Below are 19,033 nucleotides of genomic sequence, written 5' to 3'. Positions count from 1 at the left end.
CACACACACACACACACACACACACACACACACACACACACACACACACACACACACACACACACACACTCACAAAGTATTTAAGTGTCTTCTTGTCTTATCTCAGTTTTGCATCATCCCTGGTGACCTCTCTGTGTGTGTGTGTGTGTGTGTGTGTTGGGGAGGAGAATGAAATGAAGAGGCTGAGACAAAATCAGGTTTCATGACATGAGAGCGCCTCCAAAAAGATCAGTCACAACTGTAATAACCGATAATTATATTTTAAAAAGTCTTCAGCTGTGCACAAACCTGTAAACGTGTCAGACTGAAATTATTCAGAAAAATATTATCTATATATAAATCAAACAACAGTAAAAGTCTACAGCACTGCGATGCTTTGACCTAAATGCTAACATCAGCACACTAACATGCTAACAGTAAGAATGCTATGTATGCGGTAAGGCAGCAGAGCACAGAACGTGTTTTGGCCTGCAGGGCAGCTTATAGTTGGGTTTCCATTCAAATGTGGCACAAATCTTGACCAAATTTTCAGAAAATCTGCAAAAGAAAATGCAAATTTAGGTTCTTTTCCATCCACAACTGTTATGTGATTATTGGGAGTTGGTTCACTGCATTAAGCAGTGGGTGGCGCTAATTCTCCAGTCAGGTGCAGAGGAGGGCGCAACAAGATGATATATTATTAAAAAAGTGCCAGTCAGACCTCAAATAAAGGAAAACAATAGATGTATAATAACAGAGAGCACAATGGACGATGGTAATAAAGAGTCTTGAACTAATATTACATCTTAGAAGAGCATACATAAGCTGTTAAAAGCCATTCAGAGACGACCATGAGAGCTTGCAGTGGCCTATGAGACTGGACGTCAGCATTTATTTACTGAATCTGTTTCCATTGCACATATACCTTTCATCAATACACCAACTTTTTCCCCAAGCATATATTCTTGCAATAGTTCGATATCTTTTTGAATTTTTGGCGTTTACACAGGTTTTAATGTGCAAATTGAAAATGTGCATAAAAAGAGGTGGATGGAAATGCACCTTATGGGGCACTGCATCTTGTCCAGTTAGGATAACTTAATCATCTCCCATAAGGGCATCCAAGATCTGCTCTTTTCAGTTTACTTCCCGAAAGTAAATCACAGGTTTTGTGTAGAGTTCAAATTAAGTGACACTTAGACACACAGTAAAATTTTAAAAAACTATCTTGTTAGTGCTAACCTTTGAGGGACCAGACAGAAGCGAAGAATCCATCTTCTTCATTTCCTCTGTCTCAGGTGGAGTTTCATTTTTCATTCTGCAGGATGCTCTGCATGTTATCTTCCTTTAGGTGACAAACATAGAGGAGAATATTTAACAACAGCTGTTGAACCAGCTGTGTGTTGGTCTTTCAGATTGACACTCACCTGATGTAGACAACTAAGTCCTCATCTTGTCCTGAGTGTCTCTGTTGGACAGAAGGTTAAGCCTCATGTAAATCTGCCAACAGGTGGGAGTTCTGTCACCAAAGTGTTTCTGACTCAAGTGTTTGCTACATCTTGCCTCAGCTGACACAACGCGGGGTCACCGATTTAATCATCAGCTGCCACATGTTTTAACTCTTCACCTCACATCATGCAGAGATCAAAGTGATTGTGAACTGATCCCTGGTCAGTGGATGTACTTGAAGTTTATCTTCTCCCTACAGCGAGAAATAAGAAAATGGTAATGACACTAAGGAAACACAAACCTGAACCACAGAGACTTGTATCTGAAGGCTGATCTCTGATCGCTGATCTCTACACAATCTAAAGTTTGGGTTTAATTCAATAATAATTATTTAAAAATAATTTCATAAGTTAGATTAACTGGTGACTCTAAATTGGCCATAGATGTGAATGTGAGTGTGAATGGTTGTCTGTCTCTATGTGTCAGCCCTGTGATAGTCTGGTGACCTGTCCAGGGTGTATGAATGAATGAATGAATGAATGAATGCAGAATAATGTAGCAAATTAGTGTAATTTACAGTAACTGTGTTATGTTTGTTTTTTGAGTATAAATTAAACTGTTTTTAAAATAGCACATAAACATGATGGAAAATTGGTCTGTAAATATATATTAACTAGAATTACCACCTCACGCATGTATGACTGCGTGCCCCACTCAAGTTGCAGTTACAATTTACATCCATGTCTGTGAAAACATGGATGCTTCACACACATCTTCACCCGATGCAGCACAGCTTTACGGTGGACACCCAAAGATTAGTGTCACCAATTCAGTATCTGACCAAATGTCAAAAGAATTATGATGCTGAGTAATGGCCAGAAAAGTGTTTTATGCAGAACGTTATGATGTCACAGTGAAGTTGACCTTTGACTTTTTGGATATAAAATGTCATCAATTCATCATAACATCCTATCTGATATTTGTGTGAAATTCTGTCGTAATAAGTGTATGAATTTTTGAGTTATGGCCAAAGACATATTTTTCAAGGTCACATTGAGGTTGGCATTTGACCTTCAACCACCAAATTCTAATCCGTTTATTTGTCCAAGTGGATTCTTGTGCCAAATTTGAGGAAACTAACTTCAGGACTTAAGACATTGTGTTCATAAGAATGAGGTGGACTTTGACCTTTGATCACCAAAATCTAATCAGTTCATCATCCCTCACAGCCTTCTTGTGGTGTCGCGTTCACAAGAATGGGATGGATGGATATGACAACCTGAAAACACGGCTATCGCCAACACGGAGGCATAAAAACTGTATTACTGCTCTTACAGGTGAGACAGAGGTGAGCACAGTTTGGAAGTACAGCTATTTGTTCACAAGCAGTCTAATGTTAGCTTGGCTTCTTAAATTAATCAACACAATCTTGATTTTTAAAATTTGTTAGCTGTTTAAATCTGCACTTAACACAGACCACCGAGTGCACTGGATCAGTACACTGGAGGATACTGTGGTGTTTAACCACCGCGGAGCTTAAACTGTCGTTTAGAGTTCCCACTGTTCACCATGTTCAAGATGCCCTGAAGCTAAACAGAGAGAGGGAGAAAGAGGCCACCAGAACAGAGCTGAGAGACCAGACACACACACACACACACAGCAACAGCAGCAGCCTGACTCTTGCGGAGATCAAAACTTAAGCATCACAGCAGCACAGGTGTCGCACAGGTGATAATCCTGAGAACGAGGACAGTGTGTGTGTGTGTGTTGTTCCCAGTATGTGTGTGTTCTTGTGGCAGGCCGTAGTTGAGTCAGACACTTGGCCTCTGATTTCATCACATCGGTTATGAAAGAGACAGTAAAGTTTAACACACACACACGCAGCACAAACACACACATACACGCAATAACACACACACACACACACACACACACACACACACACACACACACACAGTGTTCTTCCTCCTCTGTTTCTTCAATATTTCATCATGTGGCGTAAAAACACACTAACCATGTGGAGATAACCTGCTGTGTGTGTGAGTGTGTGTGTGTGTATGTAACCAGGTCAGTCAGGGCTCTCTACCTGTCGCTTGGAATCTGTCCAATCAGAGCAGAGCTGACTTCACATGTACTCATGGGTCAACGCACACACAAACAGGAAATCTACATAATGAAGCTGTGACCTCATTTCCTGTAGAGCAGCAGGTGTCTGTGTCAGCTTCCTGCTTGGATTAATCAACATGTCTCACATGTCTCACATGTCCCTGACGTCCATGTGAAGTTATTCAGTCATTCACACTGACTAACATTACTACACTGTAAGAAATACACAGTATTGTCCTGTGTAAAAAATACTTCTAAAGCTAAAGATGATTTAAGGCTTTAAAGGGACAGTTCACACAAAAATCTAAAATACAAAATTTCCTCTTACCTGTGGTGCTGTTTAGCAAACTAGATTGTTTTGGTGTGAGTTGCCGAGCGCTGGAAATAACGGCGGTAGAGAGAAAAAAAATTAGAGAAACTCAACAGCAATGTCTCTTTCCAGAAATTATGACTCCGCTACTCAAGATAATCCGCAGACCTCGTTGCGAGCAGTTTCATGTAGGAACTATTTTCTGTCTATCAAACTACTCCCGTCACCCTCATCACCACACAGAACAAGCCTCAAGGAACAGCTCTGGGTTTTGAGGCGGATATGTTATTCTGTAGTGATTGGTCAGGGAGAATTGAATCCCCCTCCCAGATGGAAATCGGTTAGAGGGGAAGCAATGTCAGACTGAGGATGAAAATGAGTGTAATGAGTTGCCAGTTCTGCCTGATGTCAGGCAACCAACACCCAGCAACTCGCAACAAAACAATCTACTTTGATAAATAGTAAGATAACAGGTAAGAGGAAAATATGTAATTTTGATTTTGGGGTGAACTGTACATCATTAACATCCTGAAAAATTCACCTAAATTCATCTAGAACACCTCTCCAAGGCATACCCAAAGTAAACTGAGAGCTGTACTTGTTCCAGTTTTAGTACAGGTACGTGCATGGTCTCATTTGAAAGGTGACACTCAAAAGATGTTTTTCCCCCAATAGTCGGAGTCACTGGTGCGGTTACATGATGGCTTCTCATTCAGAATGAAATAAATCTGAATGAAATCATTCAGAATTAAAGTCTTTCCAGGTAGTTTACATGGGAAATATTCATTCCGAATGAGGGTTTACACGGGAGATCAGTTTAATCGCCTTTATTCGGGTCCGCGCAAGGTTTGGGGCAGGGAAGGTTTCTGATTGGATAGGGGGCGGGGCGGATGTTACGTGTTAAGTTTACCAGAAGAAAACACTGTAGTCCTCGTTCGGGATAACAAGATGTTTGACGACGCTGTTCTTAGTGCCTTTTTCGGGCTTGTTTTGCTGATATTCTTGAAGCAGCAGTACGACAACAACCTTGTTCTGCTAATGCTTCGTCTGTTGAGGAGGAGAAGGGAGGTAGAAGGTCGAAGAAGGGCGATAGAAGACCATGCTTTGGCGAATGGAACCCGGTGAGTGCAACAAGTCCGACTGCTCTATCTCAGCCCGTTGCTATGCGCGCTATATTGTATAAGTCATCGCGCCAGAAGGGCAAGGAAACGAGCATGCGCAGAAATACCGGTATGAACTTAAAGAGTAATGAGCGTATACAAGTGCGAGAAATTCTTTCATTCGGAATTAGAAACGGAATATTCCAGCCCGTTACATCGGATTGAATTTTCAATCGCATTGGCCATTTTCATTCCGAATTAGGTGTTTACAAGATCACTTTTAATAGAAATGAACTTTCATTCTGAATGAAAAGGGAATTAAACTGTCCATGTAAACGAACACACTTAAATAAAGAGTTTTTTTAATCCTTACCTGAATATTGTCTTGAAAAGATGTTGCAGAGGACTAGGACTGGGGAGGTATTACCTGGAAAACACAATAAGACCACATCATGAAGCCTCACCTAGTCAGAATTCAAAGAGGATACAACAATATCACAGAAAAAAAAACATTTTCTACATGTTTTTCTGAGGTTTTGTCTAAACACTTAAAAAAAGAAGGTAAAACAATGTACTGAATGTGTGAAAAACTTATCAACACAAATATAAATGTGTATTAAGAGAGCTTAGAGTATATAAAAATGCTTCTAGAAAACCTAAATTGATAAGAAAGACTGTTTTTCCCTTAATGTTCAGACCAAAGATTCGCTATGAGATGAGTTGAAACAGGCAACTACTTGCAATGCACCGTTCTGCAAGGTTTTAAAAACCTGACGGTTCACACTAATGCAACTAGATGAGATGGTGTATCATCTCAACTCTCTGTTCTTACATTCCAATTTCCGGCTTCTGAAAATATGAATGAGGATAGTGATAGTGAGATACTGGCTACAGCTGCATCTGTAGTAGTGATGAAACAGCAAAAACAGAAACAAAACGAGCATCAGATGAACTGTGTTCATAACAAATACACCACAATAATATAAAACAACAGCGGCACTTAATCAGTTAATGAGAATGTAAGCTCCTCGAGCTCAGACCGGCCAGTTCACACCGCTGCAACTTTTCTCTGTAATGTTCTACAACAGTTTTGTCTCGTGGCGAATCTTTGGTCTGAACTGGGCTTAAGGTCTTGAAATCTGTGGTGCCTGTAAGTAGTTCAAAAGTGCACTTGAGGTCAGTAGTGTCATAAACTACTAAACTCATAAGCCTCGGAAAATTGGGCCAATTGTCGACTCTTTAAATACCTTTAACCTACAGGAAATATTACTGACATATGTTCTTTCAGCTCAGGCCTTGGTCGGCTATTGAGGCCGTAGCAACAATACTGGAACTGGCTCAAGTGAGGTGTCAGTGGAAATGTCACGAGTTTGCCTCCATTTGAGACCGCAGCTGGTCGGATGTTTACATGCAGCACAGAGAAAATATGGATAATATGTGAAGAAATGTGAAGGTTTGAAAAATGCGATGGCAGTTTGTTGATATCTATGGATGTAACAATGTGTTTAGATTAAATGTTTCCCTGGATTCAGATCCTCCTAACTACTGCCAGTGTGTGAGAAATGAACTGATAGCTGTATAAGCAGAATTTCTGTCTGGAGAATATAGTGCTTCATAGGAGAGTAATAGTTGTTTATTTGTTTGGTTTTTGTCTGATAGAGTTGTTTATTGAACCTGCTGTGGTGGTTGTATCATAAAATGGTCAGCATTAATGGCACTGCAAGGAGCGTAACTTTTGAACGATACGTCATATGAGTAAACCACCTTAACCACAACAAATACAGCTGTTGTTTTACATATTATAATCATCAAAAATCACCCTCTGAGGGCCCGTCGATGGGCCGTTGGATTTTGAACAATTTTAATCAAGAGGCGACTAAATTACGTGTTGGTTTGCAGATGTGTAAAGTAACTAAGGAACAATGGTGGAGAAAGTACTCAGAATACTACAGCAAAGATACTCTGTTACAAGTAAAAGTCCGAACTTTACTTGAGTAAAACTACAAAATTATCAGCATTAAAATATACTTAAGGTACCAAAAGTAAAAAAAAAACTCATCATGCAGATTTACATTATATTACTGGATTATAATTATTGATGTATTAATGTGTTCATCACTTTAATCTTGCAGCTGCAGCTCATTTTACCGACTTTATATACTGACAGGTATAGCTAGCATTTTTGCACCCCCGGTTCCCTCGTCTCACCGCAAGTGCAGTTTTTAAATGTATTTTTTCACAGACACCTGAAATAAGATCTGTGGTTCACACAAGCTTCGGAGACTTTCACATTTTGTTCCAAACATAAAATACGTCAGTAAATGCCCCACTCAAGAATTTTAAAGCTTCTGTGTCTTAAAAAAGGCAGTTGCTAACAAGTGGCTAAATGAGACAACAGAACGTCGTCACACTGAACACTGTAGTTCATTTACAGCCTAATGTTAGCTTTTTACTTCTGGTGATTGCATTTGAGCTTAAAGAATCATGAAAGTGGTGTTAATTGGTTAAGATTATCTTGCTGAACAAAACTTGTAAGTATCATAAATGTTTGTTTGCCACAGAGATTATTTTCTGCAATAATCCAAAATCCAGTGGTAAAATCCCAAAGACTTTTTGACAAGGGAACCAGTGCAATGCTAACTTCTGTCGGCCTACAGAAAAACAATCCCTGGAGCACTCTATAAATTATACATCACAATCTATTAGCTGATTTATATTTTGTATCAATGACCTGAAAGTGTAAAATCGCTAAAGCTGTAAAATCATTGTCGTGAAGTAAAAAGTACGATATTTCCCTCTGAGGTTTAGTGGAGAAGTAGAAAGTAGTAGAAAATAGGAAATACTCAAATAACAGTTCCTATAAAATGTACTTAAGTACAGTATTTGACTTAATGCACTTCTCACCACTGCTAAGTACATTAACTCAAACACTCTACTTTAGATCAGTTTTGAATGATCTGAGTAGTTCTTCCACCTCTGTAGGTTTGTTCTCAGTACAACAGCTGTGAGTTAAGTTGTAGGTAGCATGTTGAGATATTTCAGTCCGAGTTAACAGATAATAAGGTCACTCACCTGAGTGTGTAGATCAGAGTGAGGAGAGGCAGAGACACGTGAGGCAGGTGATACTGGGTGAGACAGATGAGGTGAAGCTCAGTTTACGAGGTGAAACGTGCCACACATGTCTGAATGTGGAACAAACTCACAGACTGAACACAGATTAAGGTCAGAGGTCAAAGGTCAGCAGGTGGCTGCAGCTTTACAGGTCACGTTTACAAACAAGACTGAGAGAGAGGAAAACCTCTATCGACTGTATTATACCAATGTTACTGTCAGGAAACTGGAAAGTCAAGGTAAATTTAGTTGTGTTTCACCTTTCATCCACAAATGTTTAAAGATACTGAACGTTGTGCAAAATATTGTCAGTCAGCAGCTTCAGTTCAAAATAATCTGTAGCAGGAAATGTGTGGGTAGTGCATGTGTAATGACAGTGAGAAGTAGACTGACTGAATGTGGAAAAACTGAGACATACTGTTGAAATTGCACTTATTTTTCTTAAGCTATCTCAGGCTGTTCATCTGTTTTGTAAAAGGATGAACCTCGACAGAATGTATTTGTAATTCTTTACACTGAAAAATACTGGTTATTGTGCGATCGTTTTATTGGTCCGACCCATGTGAGATCAAACTGGGCTGTATGTGACCCATGAACTAATATGAGTTTTACACCCCTGCTCTACACCAAGTTCGTGATTCGGGCTTTGAAACTTGTCCAGTGTGTCACTGCAAAATGCAATAATCCTCCGAATATAAACAAGCAGCTGCTGTGTAAAATTAAATCTCTGACTCACCACCGTGCCGTGTCTGATATTTTTAACATATATCCTTGCTCCCGTAAAAGAAAGGTACACTCGCTTTGTCAGACAGTTGTCTCTGTTTAACTAAACTTGCCACCAGATCAATATTTGTTTATAATATAGTGTCATAGGAACTTTTTTTGGTCATTGAAATGTTTCCCCTGCAAATAATGTCTTTGGAAATACAAAAACTGAGAACTAAAACCTGTCTCATGTTATATGACTGTAGACAAAGGCGCTATTTCTCGTTCTCATAACAAGGAAGCTGTCAGAATATAAAATGTGTGTTGTAAGCAGAAACTCTATCTTTACACCCAGACTCTGTTTACATGTGTTGCATTGCGAGTGACGTAAGTTCCCATCAGAAGTGGAGACTAAGTATATTTACGCAAGTACTGTAGGTTATTTAAGTACAGTTTAGATGTAAGTGCACTTTACTTAAGTGCTTGCATTTACTGCTTCTTTACACTTCTACTTCTCTACATTTCAGAGGGAAACATTTCACCTTTTACTCCCTTACATTTACTTAATAACTTAAGCTACCTTGCAGATTCAGATGAATATGAACAAATGAATTATGATGCAATATTACAAGGTAGCTTAAAATAAAAGTTTATTGACCCACAGCTTCCCAGCAGCAACTTAAGTAGTTAAATTAGCTCCACCTTTGCCAGCATCAACATTAAAGTGATGAACATAACCATTTTAATTCAACAGAATAATATACACTAATCTAAAACGTGTCATTCTGCATAATGAGTACTTTTTACCTTTGGTTCTATGAGTACATTTCTGTTAATGCACTTGTACAGCCACATTAGTAAAAGCTGCGAGTGCTTCCTCCGCCTCAGGCCGTCGTTATGTTCAATAAAGAAACATAATGCAACAGCTCTGCTGAGTCTCGTGTCTGTTTTCTGACGACTGATCCGCTCAGGATTGCAACATCGAAGCTCCGCCCCCCGCTGGATGACGACATCACGGGAGGAAACACCGTAACCAGACAGACCGAGAGTCAGTGTGCGCCGCAAAGTTCTGGAGACGAGCAGGGACCGAGCAGACCAGGGTCCGAGGGTCAGACTGGACCTACAGCAGAGCCACACACGGACATTATTTTAATTTACACCTCAGGCGGACGGACAGGAGGACAGAAAGGACTCGGTGTGACTCGGCTTTGTTCGCTTCAGCTCCGGATATATTTTAAAACATACTTTCATTTTCACTTTTTTTTTTAAACAACTTTTATTGTTTCTTTTTCTTCTTCTTCTGTTTTCCACCGTCTGAGTTTCTTGTAATTCAGACTGAAAAAGAAACTCAAACTACCAGCTGACTGACGACACGTTGCGCAACCCAGACAATAATAATAACGAGACAAAGACGTCATCACCGGACAGTCGGCTCCAGTTCTCCCAGTTGCTACAAGAGCTGCAGGTCCCAGTCGGAGTTTTAACTTTGAAAGGCAAAGCTTTTGTATGTCTTCAGCAACTTCTGCACCACAGACAGACAGACCATCTGCTCCTCTCTGACTCTACTGGGTTTCTACTGAGTCTAACTGGTTTCCTGTTGACCTGCAGCCCGAACCAGTCTGCCTGTCTGTCACGAGAGAGAGCACAAGGTAAGAAACTGAGCTGAGAGCAGAGGTGGAGGAAGCACTCAGATTATTCACATTGGCAAAGGAAACAACAAATTATACAACTTCACTATGCTGTGCACTTTTTAGTCTGTAGTTTCCAAATAAATAATTTGGAAAAAGTATAGAGAGGGTACATGTCGAGGAGTAAATGGAAGCACTCAAGTTAAGTGCAAGTACCTCAAGATTGTACTTAAATAGCCTGCAGTACTTGAGTAAATATACTTAGTCTTCACTTCTGATGGGAACTTACATCAATTCCAATGCAACACATGTAAACAGAGTCTGGGTGTAAAGATAGAGTTTCTGCTTACAACACACATTTTATATTCTGACAGCTTCCTTGTTATAAGAATAAGAAATTACACCACTGTCTACAGTCATATAACATGAGACAGGTTGTAGTTCATAGTTTTTGTATTTCCAAAGACATTATTTGCAGGGGAAACATTTTGAATGACATCTCTTTGTTGTTACAACCAAATAAAAGTTCCTATACCAGACTTTTTATGAACAAATATTGATCTGATAGCAAGTTTAGTTACACAGAGACTAGTATTGTCTCTAGACATATATAATGTCATTAATTCATGTATAAATACAAAAGAATTGTCAGCAAAATGTACTTTAAGTAATCATTATGCAGACTAGTCTCTTTTACTTTACTTTAGAGCTCAAAAGAGCAGATTCTGCTGGACTCTGCTGAGCAGAGTTTATGAAACCGTAGTCCTCAGCAGCACATGGAGTGAGCCCAGCTGTCATGGAGGATGGGTGTGTTGACATGTGAGCCCAGTAGCTGTTATGTGTGGCGTGTATAACTGTGTGATACGGTTGAAAGTTCTGGAAAAAGCTGGCAAGTGGAGGATGAGCTGGGTTTGTTTGGTTTAAGGGACTGTTCTTTATGTATCAGAGGAAGGGGTCTTTGTTTTTTTGGACCCTCCCCAAAGCTGCACATATTTGTCTTTGAGCCTTCGCACATGATGTGGACTGTTGGGAATTTAAAAAAACAACAACGGTAATTCTGTTTTTGCAGTTTGCTGGCTATGATAAATAGTGTGATTTTTAAAGACACCTGCAGTATGAAAGGCATAAATACTTTTAAGACTGACTGCATGACAACTGAGCAAACTCCATCCACTGACTGTTTGGAAAGAGTTCCCTGTCACACAGACATCATAAATACACAAAGGGATTCGACTCAGTAACAAGAGATACTCAAATTAAAGGATTAGAAGCATGTACATAATAACGACTGTTAATAACATGTTTATGTTTAAAGCACTCAGAGAGCTGGTTGGTCCGGCCTGCAGGACAGAGAGAAGACATCTGACTGTCAATCAAAACAGATCAGAATCATAAATACTAATAACTGGGACATGTTATAGTTGCTCTTCTATTGCATATAAACCTATGGAAATATATAACACATATAAAAGGAATATAAAGAATATGTATCGTACTACAAAGTGTGTTAAATATAAATGCAAGACTAGAATAAGTAAGAATTAAATAAGAATATTAGTTGAGTAGAGTGTTGCACAGGTGAACTGTTGCACAGTTAAGTTGGCTTTGCAGCGTTGAAATACAAATAATGAATAAATTATGGGGTTATATCAGCTGACAGGTGAAATAAGTCCAAGAGCCTGAGTCTATTGACTCTCAGTCTTGTGACTCAGGGTGTCTGACACACACACTGAGGGAGGAGTTGAGAGGTTTGATAGCTACAGGCAGGAATGACTTCCTGTCGCGCTCTCTGGTGCATCTCAGAGGAATGAGTCTTGTACTGAATGTCCTCCTGTGCTTGACCAGCACACCATGGAGTGGGTGGGATAGATTGTCCGAGATGACACAACTTACACAGCATCCTCCTCTCTGACGCTGTCGCCGGAGAGTCCAGCTCCACCCCCACAATGTTACAGGCCGTGCGTATCAGTTTGTTGAGTCTAGTGACATCTGCTACCTTTAACCTGCTGCGCCAGCACACCACAGCAAACAGGATAGCACCGGCCACCACGGACTCATAAAACATCCTCAGCATTGTTGAAAGACCTCAGCCTCCTCAGAGAGTAGAAACAGCTCTGGCTCTTCCTGTAAAAGGCGTTGGCGTATTTTGCCCAGCTCAGTTTGTTCCCAGTGTACAATCACAGGTACTTGAAGTACTCCACAATGTCCACGATGCCTTTACCTTCATCAGATCCACAAGTTTTTTCCCTTTGTCTTTGTCACGTTGAGCTGTAGATGGTTCGGCTCACACCAGGTGACAAAGTTTCCCAACACAGCCCAATGTTCATGTGAAGACAAGAGTCAAACTTGTCAGTAATGCCGGGTTAAAGACCTCCTTCTTAGTCAGAATAAACAGAAACAAGTAGTGTTAAGTACTTTCAAATAAAGAGCCAAAGTGAAAGAGGAAGGTCCTATTGTAGAAGTAACAAAACCTCATTAAAATCCCACTGACGTAAATCCTAGATTTAGCATCCTTATCTAAATCTAGATAAGGATGCTGATTTCTTTTTATTCAGTTTCAGTTTTTAGCTACCTTTAGTGAACACGATTTCCCGTAAGCCCGAGACTTCTGCGAGCTTTACGTCACATCTTGACAAAACAGACGAGTCCACGAGGTTGTGGCTACATCAGATGTGTCTGTAATAACACCAGGACAGAGAGGAGTCAACGGTGTTTATGTTTTAAGAAAGCAGACAGCTGAGTTTAAGGCTGAACACAAAAGGAAAATGAGAAACGAGCATTGGTGAATAATATGGATAACTCAAGCACCACAGGAGCTGAATTGTTGTTTACCTCGTGTAAAGCACAAAGGTTTGAACCTCAGGATCAAGCTTTGTTATTTTCAGAAAGTCAGATGAAAGAAATCCTCAATGAGAGAGTTCATGAGAGTTCAGGAGAATCTGGTGGAATTTTTCCCGTCGTTATTTTTAACATTGATCTGTGATTGTGAAACTGCAGCTGACGAGATGAGACATCAAACAGCACGGAGTCACTGAGTGTGTGTGTGTGTGTCAGGGGGTGACGTTTCCGTGGTGACTCAGGGTGTTTCACCAGAGTGAAAGCAGAGTTGGCCAACAGCATATTGCCACACAGCATCACCACGGCAACCACAGGCTCTAAAAAACTTTATATGACAAAAAAATAGGCACACACTCTCACAGTGAGTGTGTGTGTGTGTGTGAGTGTGTGTGTGTGGTAGGTGTTGACTGTATTTAAAGGCTGTTTAAACTACAAACTGTTGTGCTCTGATGCAACGATCTGAAAGCTGAAGCGTCTGTCAGCTTACAGGAAGTTGCATCATGAAGCCTATAGACACGTTAACAGTGTAATGTGTGAGCAGCAGAGACACAGAACACAGCGAGATGTGATGCGAATATAATTCTTCTTACTGTATGTGGAAATATAACTGAGGAGGGGTTTTAGTGGCTCAGCTGTGATGAGACCAGCAGAGGGCGCTACTGTGCAGAAACCAGCCAGTCTCAAACAACTCAACAGCCTGAAGTTCCTGGTAGTAAAGTTCTGGAAATAAAGCCAACTATAACCACAGATTCTTGAAATTAAAATACTTAACTGTTTACAATAATCAATCTGCACACAGGACATGTGGTTAGGATGCTTTCTATATTTGACACACAGTAAAATAATCAATTATACAAGATCTCAGCTGCAGTACATCTCAGATATACCACATAGGCAAACTGAAATCTGCAGATTCGAAGCAGCTATAAGCACAATTTATATATTAATTACTAACCTTATGATGTCACCTTTCTCCTCCAATCACAGATGAGCATGGGCATGACAGCCGCCAGATCTCAGCTGTGTCTGAAGAGGTTACTGGATGAGCCGCAGGACAATTTACTGAAATGTAAAGTAGCCCGTCTGGATCCGCACCCTCCTGCCACCGGCCTATCACACTGCCTCAGGCCCAAAAGCCCCGCCCCCGAAGCCAACCAGAGCCAGTCTCCAACCAAAGTCGGATCGTACTTCCTGTTTGAACCCTGTGAGGGGGAGAAGACTTACAGGGCTGTGCATGCACAGACAAAGCAGCAATACACCTGCCAGGTAGTCACCTATGTTACTGACACTGCAAAAATACAACTGGTACTGTAACTGTAGCAAATGTTTTATAGTTACCTTAACCCTCCCTCCTGGTTGCCATGGTTGCAGGTTCTTCCTCTGCGTGGTTATCAAGAACGCTTGGCTGCCTACTCCCGCATTGGTCACCATGACAACATCTGTGGCCTGTTGGATGTGGTGATTGGCCAGGACAGTGTTTACGTTTTCCTGCCAGGTCACCATGGCGACATGCACGCATACGTGAGAAGCAGGAAGCGCCTAGGAGAAGACGAGGCGAGGGATCTTTTTGCTCAGATGCTGAACGCCGTGACGCACTGTCATCTCCATGGAGTCGTCCTGAGAGATCTGAAGCTGCGCAGATTTGTCTTCATCGACCAATACAGGTGAGACTGTCGAGTACTCTGAAAATACTATTATACAGACAAATGTAGGTGAACTGACAGAGAGGTACTGATGATACCAATACTGATGCTACTAATACTACCACTGATACTGCAAATAAATACTTAATAAAAGTGCTGAATACTACTGCATCCATCACCAGTACTACAGATGCTACAGCTGTCACTGCTGATGCAGCACATAGATTAAAAGTGTGGTTTTCTTTCTGCAGGACTCGTCTCGCTCTGCTCGGCCTGGACGACTGCGTCCTCCTGCATGGTAACCATGAAGATGACTCTCTGACAGACAGACACGGCTGCCCCGCCTACGTCAGCCCCGAGCTGCTGACCAACGGGAACAGATCTTACTCGGGTCGCGCTGCAGACATCTGGAGTCTGGGCGTGTCTCTGTACACAATGCTGATTGGACGATACCCATTTCAGGACACACAGCCTGCTGTGCTTTTCACCAAGATACGCCGCGGGGCCTTCAGCCTGCCCGAGTGGCTGTCGCCGCAGGCCAAGTGTCTGATTGGCTGCATGCTGAGGAAGTTGCCCACAGAGAGACTGACGGCGTCAGAGCTGCTGATGCACCCGTGGCTGACCAATCCCTGCACGCCACATCACAACACACAAAAGACACACACACACAGTTCACAAAAAACACCACAGAATAAACAAGAGGACGATGATCAGGTGGTGCCGACGTGGACTGAAAAACACTAATGCCATATTTCCAGTGCATGGTACAGCACGGATCAACTCTATTTGTCTTCCATCGGCAAAAGTTGTGCATAGAACCTGATCCTTGTGTTGGCAGGTGGAGATAAAACCCTGCAGACCACTGACTGGTCTGGTCACAGGCCATCCTGCAAAACCCCGCCATTTTTAATAGCCAAGATACCACCAATAACAAGCCTGTGGATATTCTCATAACATAACATAACATAACAACCGCAGTTTCTTTAGTCCCGGATTGAAGATAATGTCATGGCAGTTTCCAGTGTTGTCACTATTGTGATCGGCCAAGAATCCGCCTACATTGAAGAGGTACAATCCACAGTGGAAAATGAAATAGAGAAAAGGACCTTAAGTTGAGTCGAGACGAACCATGCAGTGGAAACGAGGCCCAACACAGCACGTTTGCCCTTCTATACTTGTGAGGACCCACAATATGCATCCTCTAACCCTAACTTACAAACCCCAAACTTACACCTCAACCTGACTCTTTTACCCTAAAACCAAGTCTGCACCCTCAAGCAGCCTTCAGACAAAAAGTCCTCACAAGCAATCAGAAACTCCAAAAGGTCCTCGCAAAGATAGCATGACAAGAGCACAAACACACATACACACACACACACACACACACACACACACACACTACAGAGACAGTCATCCTGGATTACTTGACCCGACCCTCAGGTGCCTTCCTATCGCTGCGTCTCAATTCAAGCTCCGCCAGTTTCCTATCAGAGTCACCAGCTCCCCCAGTGCAGTACCTGACACAAACCAGATCAAATAGTGTGTTCAGGTCCCCTCTCAACACCTGGTGACATCATCATCTCTGATTTAAGACATTGACAAAGACTGCCTAAACACATGACTGGTTTCAAAATAGACTTTGACGCAGGCGGAGCCTAAAATGGCACACAGCTTCTTTCTGTCAGTGTTTACACTTCCTGGTTGCTCCCTAGCATTAATAAGAGAAGGATCGGTGAGTGTTAAAGAGTCACAAGACACGTTTCTGAAAAACAGAAATTACACAACTTTAAATTCAGCTTTAGCGTGACGTCAAAACATCAAAGGGTCTCATTCTTCTCTGATGATCCCAGTTTAATAGAAGCTGAGAGCTGTCACGATTGCTTAAAATATTTTCAGGCCTCTTATCTCATGATCATAACTTGATTCAGTAATTTTCTTTGGAATTTTGTTTTTGTTGGGTCCATACAAACGGTTATGCAGAAAAAAATGATTTGCTCATATTATTAGCTATGTAATGAGTAGTTTTCTTGAGACATGACATGTAATACTGGATGTTGAACATGTTCACATTGCAATAATAATTATTACATGCAAGCTGGTTTATTCTGGGACACCTCATATTGTGAAGGACTGACTGCATGACATAAGTGGCTCTGGATCAACCATCGTCCCACAATGACAGCAGAGTTTAAGTTGTGATCATGAGTAAACTATTTCTTATGTAACAGAATAATTAAATCTGAGTCATAATGAGTGAATAATGAAGTTGTAATCTTGAGATAACTGGACTAAAATTACTCCCATCACTCAAGTCTTGTGTTCCCTTTGACCGATCACGACCCGCAGCCAGCCAATAGGATGCCTTCTTCTGAATGTGTCACTCAGACCTCACTTACAGCTGGAGAATAAATAAAGATGTTTCACAAACTGTTCTGATCCTGAACTGGTTTTTGTTTGGTTTTAACTAAGGAAACATTTTATTACTTGTGTTAAAACCTGTATTTCTTTTGTTGTGATTCAAATGTTTAAGATTTGAGTAGAGTCCCTCAAAGAGTACAGACAGGAGGTGAAGAAACAACAAGAGAGCAGCAGCAGTTTGTCTCACCTTCACATTTTATTATTAAATCACATCAGACAGCAGAATAAATCCTGTGACTGTCCGTCACTTCAGACCTCTGAATTTTCAATGATACTTCATTTCTCTCCAACATCCACTTCATCACAGAACGGTTCTGTCCTTGTCTCAGTCTAAAAAAGTCCAATTAACAGTCAGTAAACTGTCTCTTGTGTCGGCTCATTGGTCACTGTGGCAGCAGCCAATCAGGAGCCGTTATCAGTGTCCATGTCATCAGTGTCGTCGCCCTCTGAGCGGCAGATCTCCTCCAACGCCAGCTCTGAGAGACAGAAAACAGGAAGCAGGAAAAAGATGGGTCTGTTAACGTCTGAGTTCTGAGTGGCCAAAAGTATGTGGACACCTGAACATTCCCAGTAAGATGTGAAATTGAAACTAAGGATGCCATATAAGGTTGTCAATGATACGACATGTACAAATCCTAATGTAATAAAAACATGTCATACCATAATATTAATATTTTGACATTGATGTAGTTAAACTGTAATAACAGACAGCAGCAACACACATGGCTGAAAGAGAAAACATCCATACTGACCTGATTAAGTGGATCAGGGATCGGCCATGACATGACTGATACACATTGAAGTTCCCATGAAACTGTTAGAGAACTATTTGATTCTGCATATTTACATCTTTCCTGTAAAAACACAAAGCTAGGGACGGTCTTGTCATGGATATTGATTGCCATTTACCGTAACCAACAGAGCTGAACGTGTGTTACACATCCCTGCCAGATTTCAGATTGACAGCGGCTACTAACTCGACACGAAGAACAGCGATGAGGACAGCCTGCTCTCTGTGGTTGAGAACATCTTGCCGCCACTAATGCGCACAGCTGCAGATTTTACCAACAAACTGCACAGGCATGAAATCGAGGAAAAAGATGACCACGACAAAGTCATGTTGGAGTGAAGCCATGATACATGTTTGAGCTGAGATCTGAAGCCAGCAGTGCTGCTGGTCGCAGGCTCACCCCTACGATGGAGATGACGCATTCCACTTATAGGCCTGTGTCTATATTATTACGTTTCACTGGGCACAACATTAGTATACACCTCCCAGTCCAGGATGAGTCACCAACCTTTTTTTTAAAATCTTTTTTCCAGGAAAGGAAAAACTCTAAATTACTTTGTTTGTCGTTGGGCCAGATACTGTCATATATGTGACAATCAGCACAAGACATATGAGATTAAAAACCCCTTAAAGGGATAGTGCACCCAAAAATGAAAATTCAGCCATTATCTACTCACCCATATGCCGATGGAGGCCCTGGTGAAGTTTTAGAGTGCCCACATCCCTTGCGGAGATCGGCGGGTGGAGCGGCTAGCACACCTAATGGTAGACGGCGCCCCAGACTAACGTCCAAGGACACAAAATCGAATCCACAAAGTATCTCCATACTGCTCATCTGTAGTGATCCAAGTGTGCTGCAGCCGCGACATAAAAAGTTGTTTCGAAAAACATATGAACTCTGTTTTTAGCCTCACTGTAGCCTGTAGCTCTGACTGCTTCTCTGTGCTCCACGTTCA

The 19,033-nt window shown here is 41.3% G+C and overlaps 2 protein-coding genes and 1 long non-coding RNA gene across 5 annotated transcripts in view; 1 reads left to right on the top strand and 2 right to left on the bottom strand.

The window, feature by feature from the left end:
• LOC126386378 (uncharacterized) overlaps positions 1–9,701 on the bottom strand; it is an 18,413-nt gene extending 8,712 nt beyond the window's left edge. Inside the window, exons 1-5 of the long non-coding RNA XR_007569493.1 lie at positions 9,568–9,701; positions 8,017–8,069; positions 5,318–5,371; positions 1,407–1,681; positions 1,222–1,324 (exon numbers count right to left, since the gene is read on the bottom strand). This is a non-coding gene — a long non-coding RNA (uncharacterized LOC126386378). The remainder of the gene's footprint in view (positions 1–1,221; positions 1,325–1,406; positions 1,682–5,317; positions 5,372–8,016; positions 8,070–9,567) is intronic.
• A 98-nt stretch (positions 9,702–9,799) lies between these two features.
• Positions 9,800–17,297, top strand: trib3 (tribbles pseudokinase 3). Its single transcript, XM_050037550.1, has 4 exons — positions 9,800–10,409; positions 14,214–14,492; positions 14,598–14,890; positions 15,121–17,297. Exons 2-4 carry the CDS (start codon positions 14,214–14,216, stop codon positions 15,611–15,613), a joined length of 1,065 nt encoding a protein of 354 aa, XP_049893507.1. The 5' UTR covers positions 9,800–10,409; the 3' UTR covers positions 15,614–17,297.
• The window catches only part of atrip (ATR interacting protein), a 15,689-nt gene continuing 13,468 nt past the window's right edge, over positions 16,813–19,033 (bottom strand). For all 3 annotated transcript variants that reach the window (XM_050037548.1, XM_050037547.1, XM_050037549.1), the window contains exon 18: positions 16,813–17,763. In XM_050037548.1, coding sequence (XP_049893505.1) covers positions 17,690–17,763 — 74 coding nt within the window. In that variant the 3' untranslated portion in view covers positions 16,813–17,689. The remainder of the gene's footprint in view (positions 17,764–19,033) is intronic.

The sequence above is a fragment of the Epinephelus moara genome, chromosome 24 (genome assembly GCF_006386435.1).
Source record: "Epinephelus moara isolate mb chromosome 24, YSFRI_EMoa_1.0, whole genome shotgun sequence".
In the NCBI taxonomy this organism is placed as follows: Eukaryota; Metazoa; Chordata; class Actinopteri; order Perciformes; family Serranidae; genus Epinephelus; species Epinephelus moara.
This window is presented reverse-complemented; position numbering and strand designations above follow the sequence as displayed.

Bases quoted from the DNA above. Each gene is read 5' to 3' on its own strand.
- trib3 (XM_050037550.1), top strand. From the start codon at position 14,214: ATGAGCATGGGCATGACAGCCGCCAGATCTCAGCTGTGTCTGAAGAGG. The intron at 14,493-14,597 runs GTAGTCACCTAT...CCATGGTTGCAG, and splicing joins AGCAGCAATACACCTGCCAG to GTTCTTCCTCTGCGTGGTTA. The intron at 14,891-15,120 runs GTGAGACTGTCG...TTCTTTCTGCAG, and splicing joins GTCTTCATCGACCAATACAG to GACTCGTCTCGCTCTGCTCG.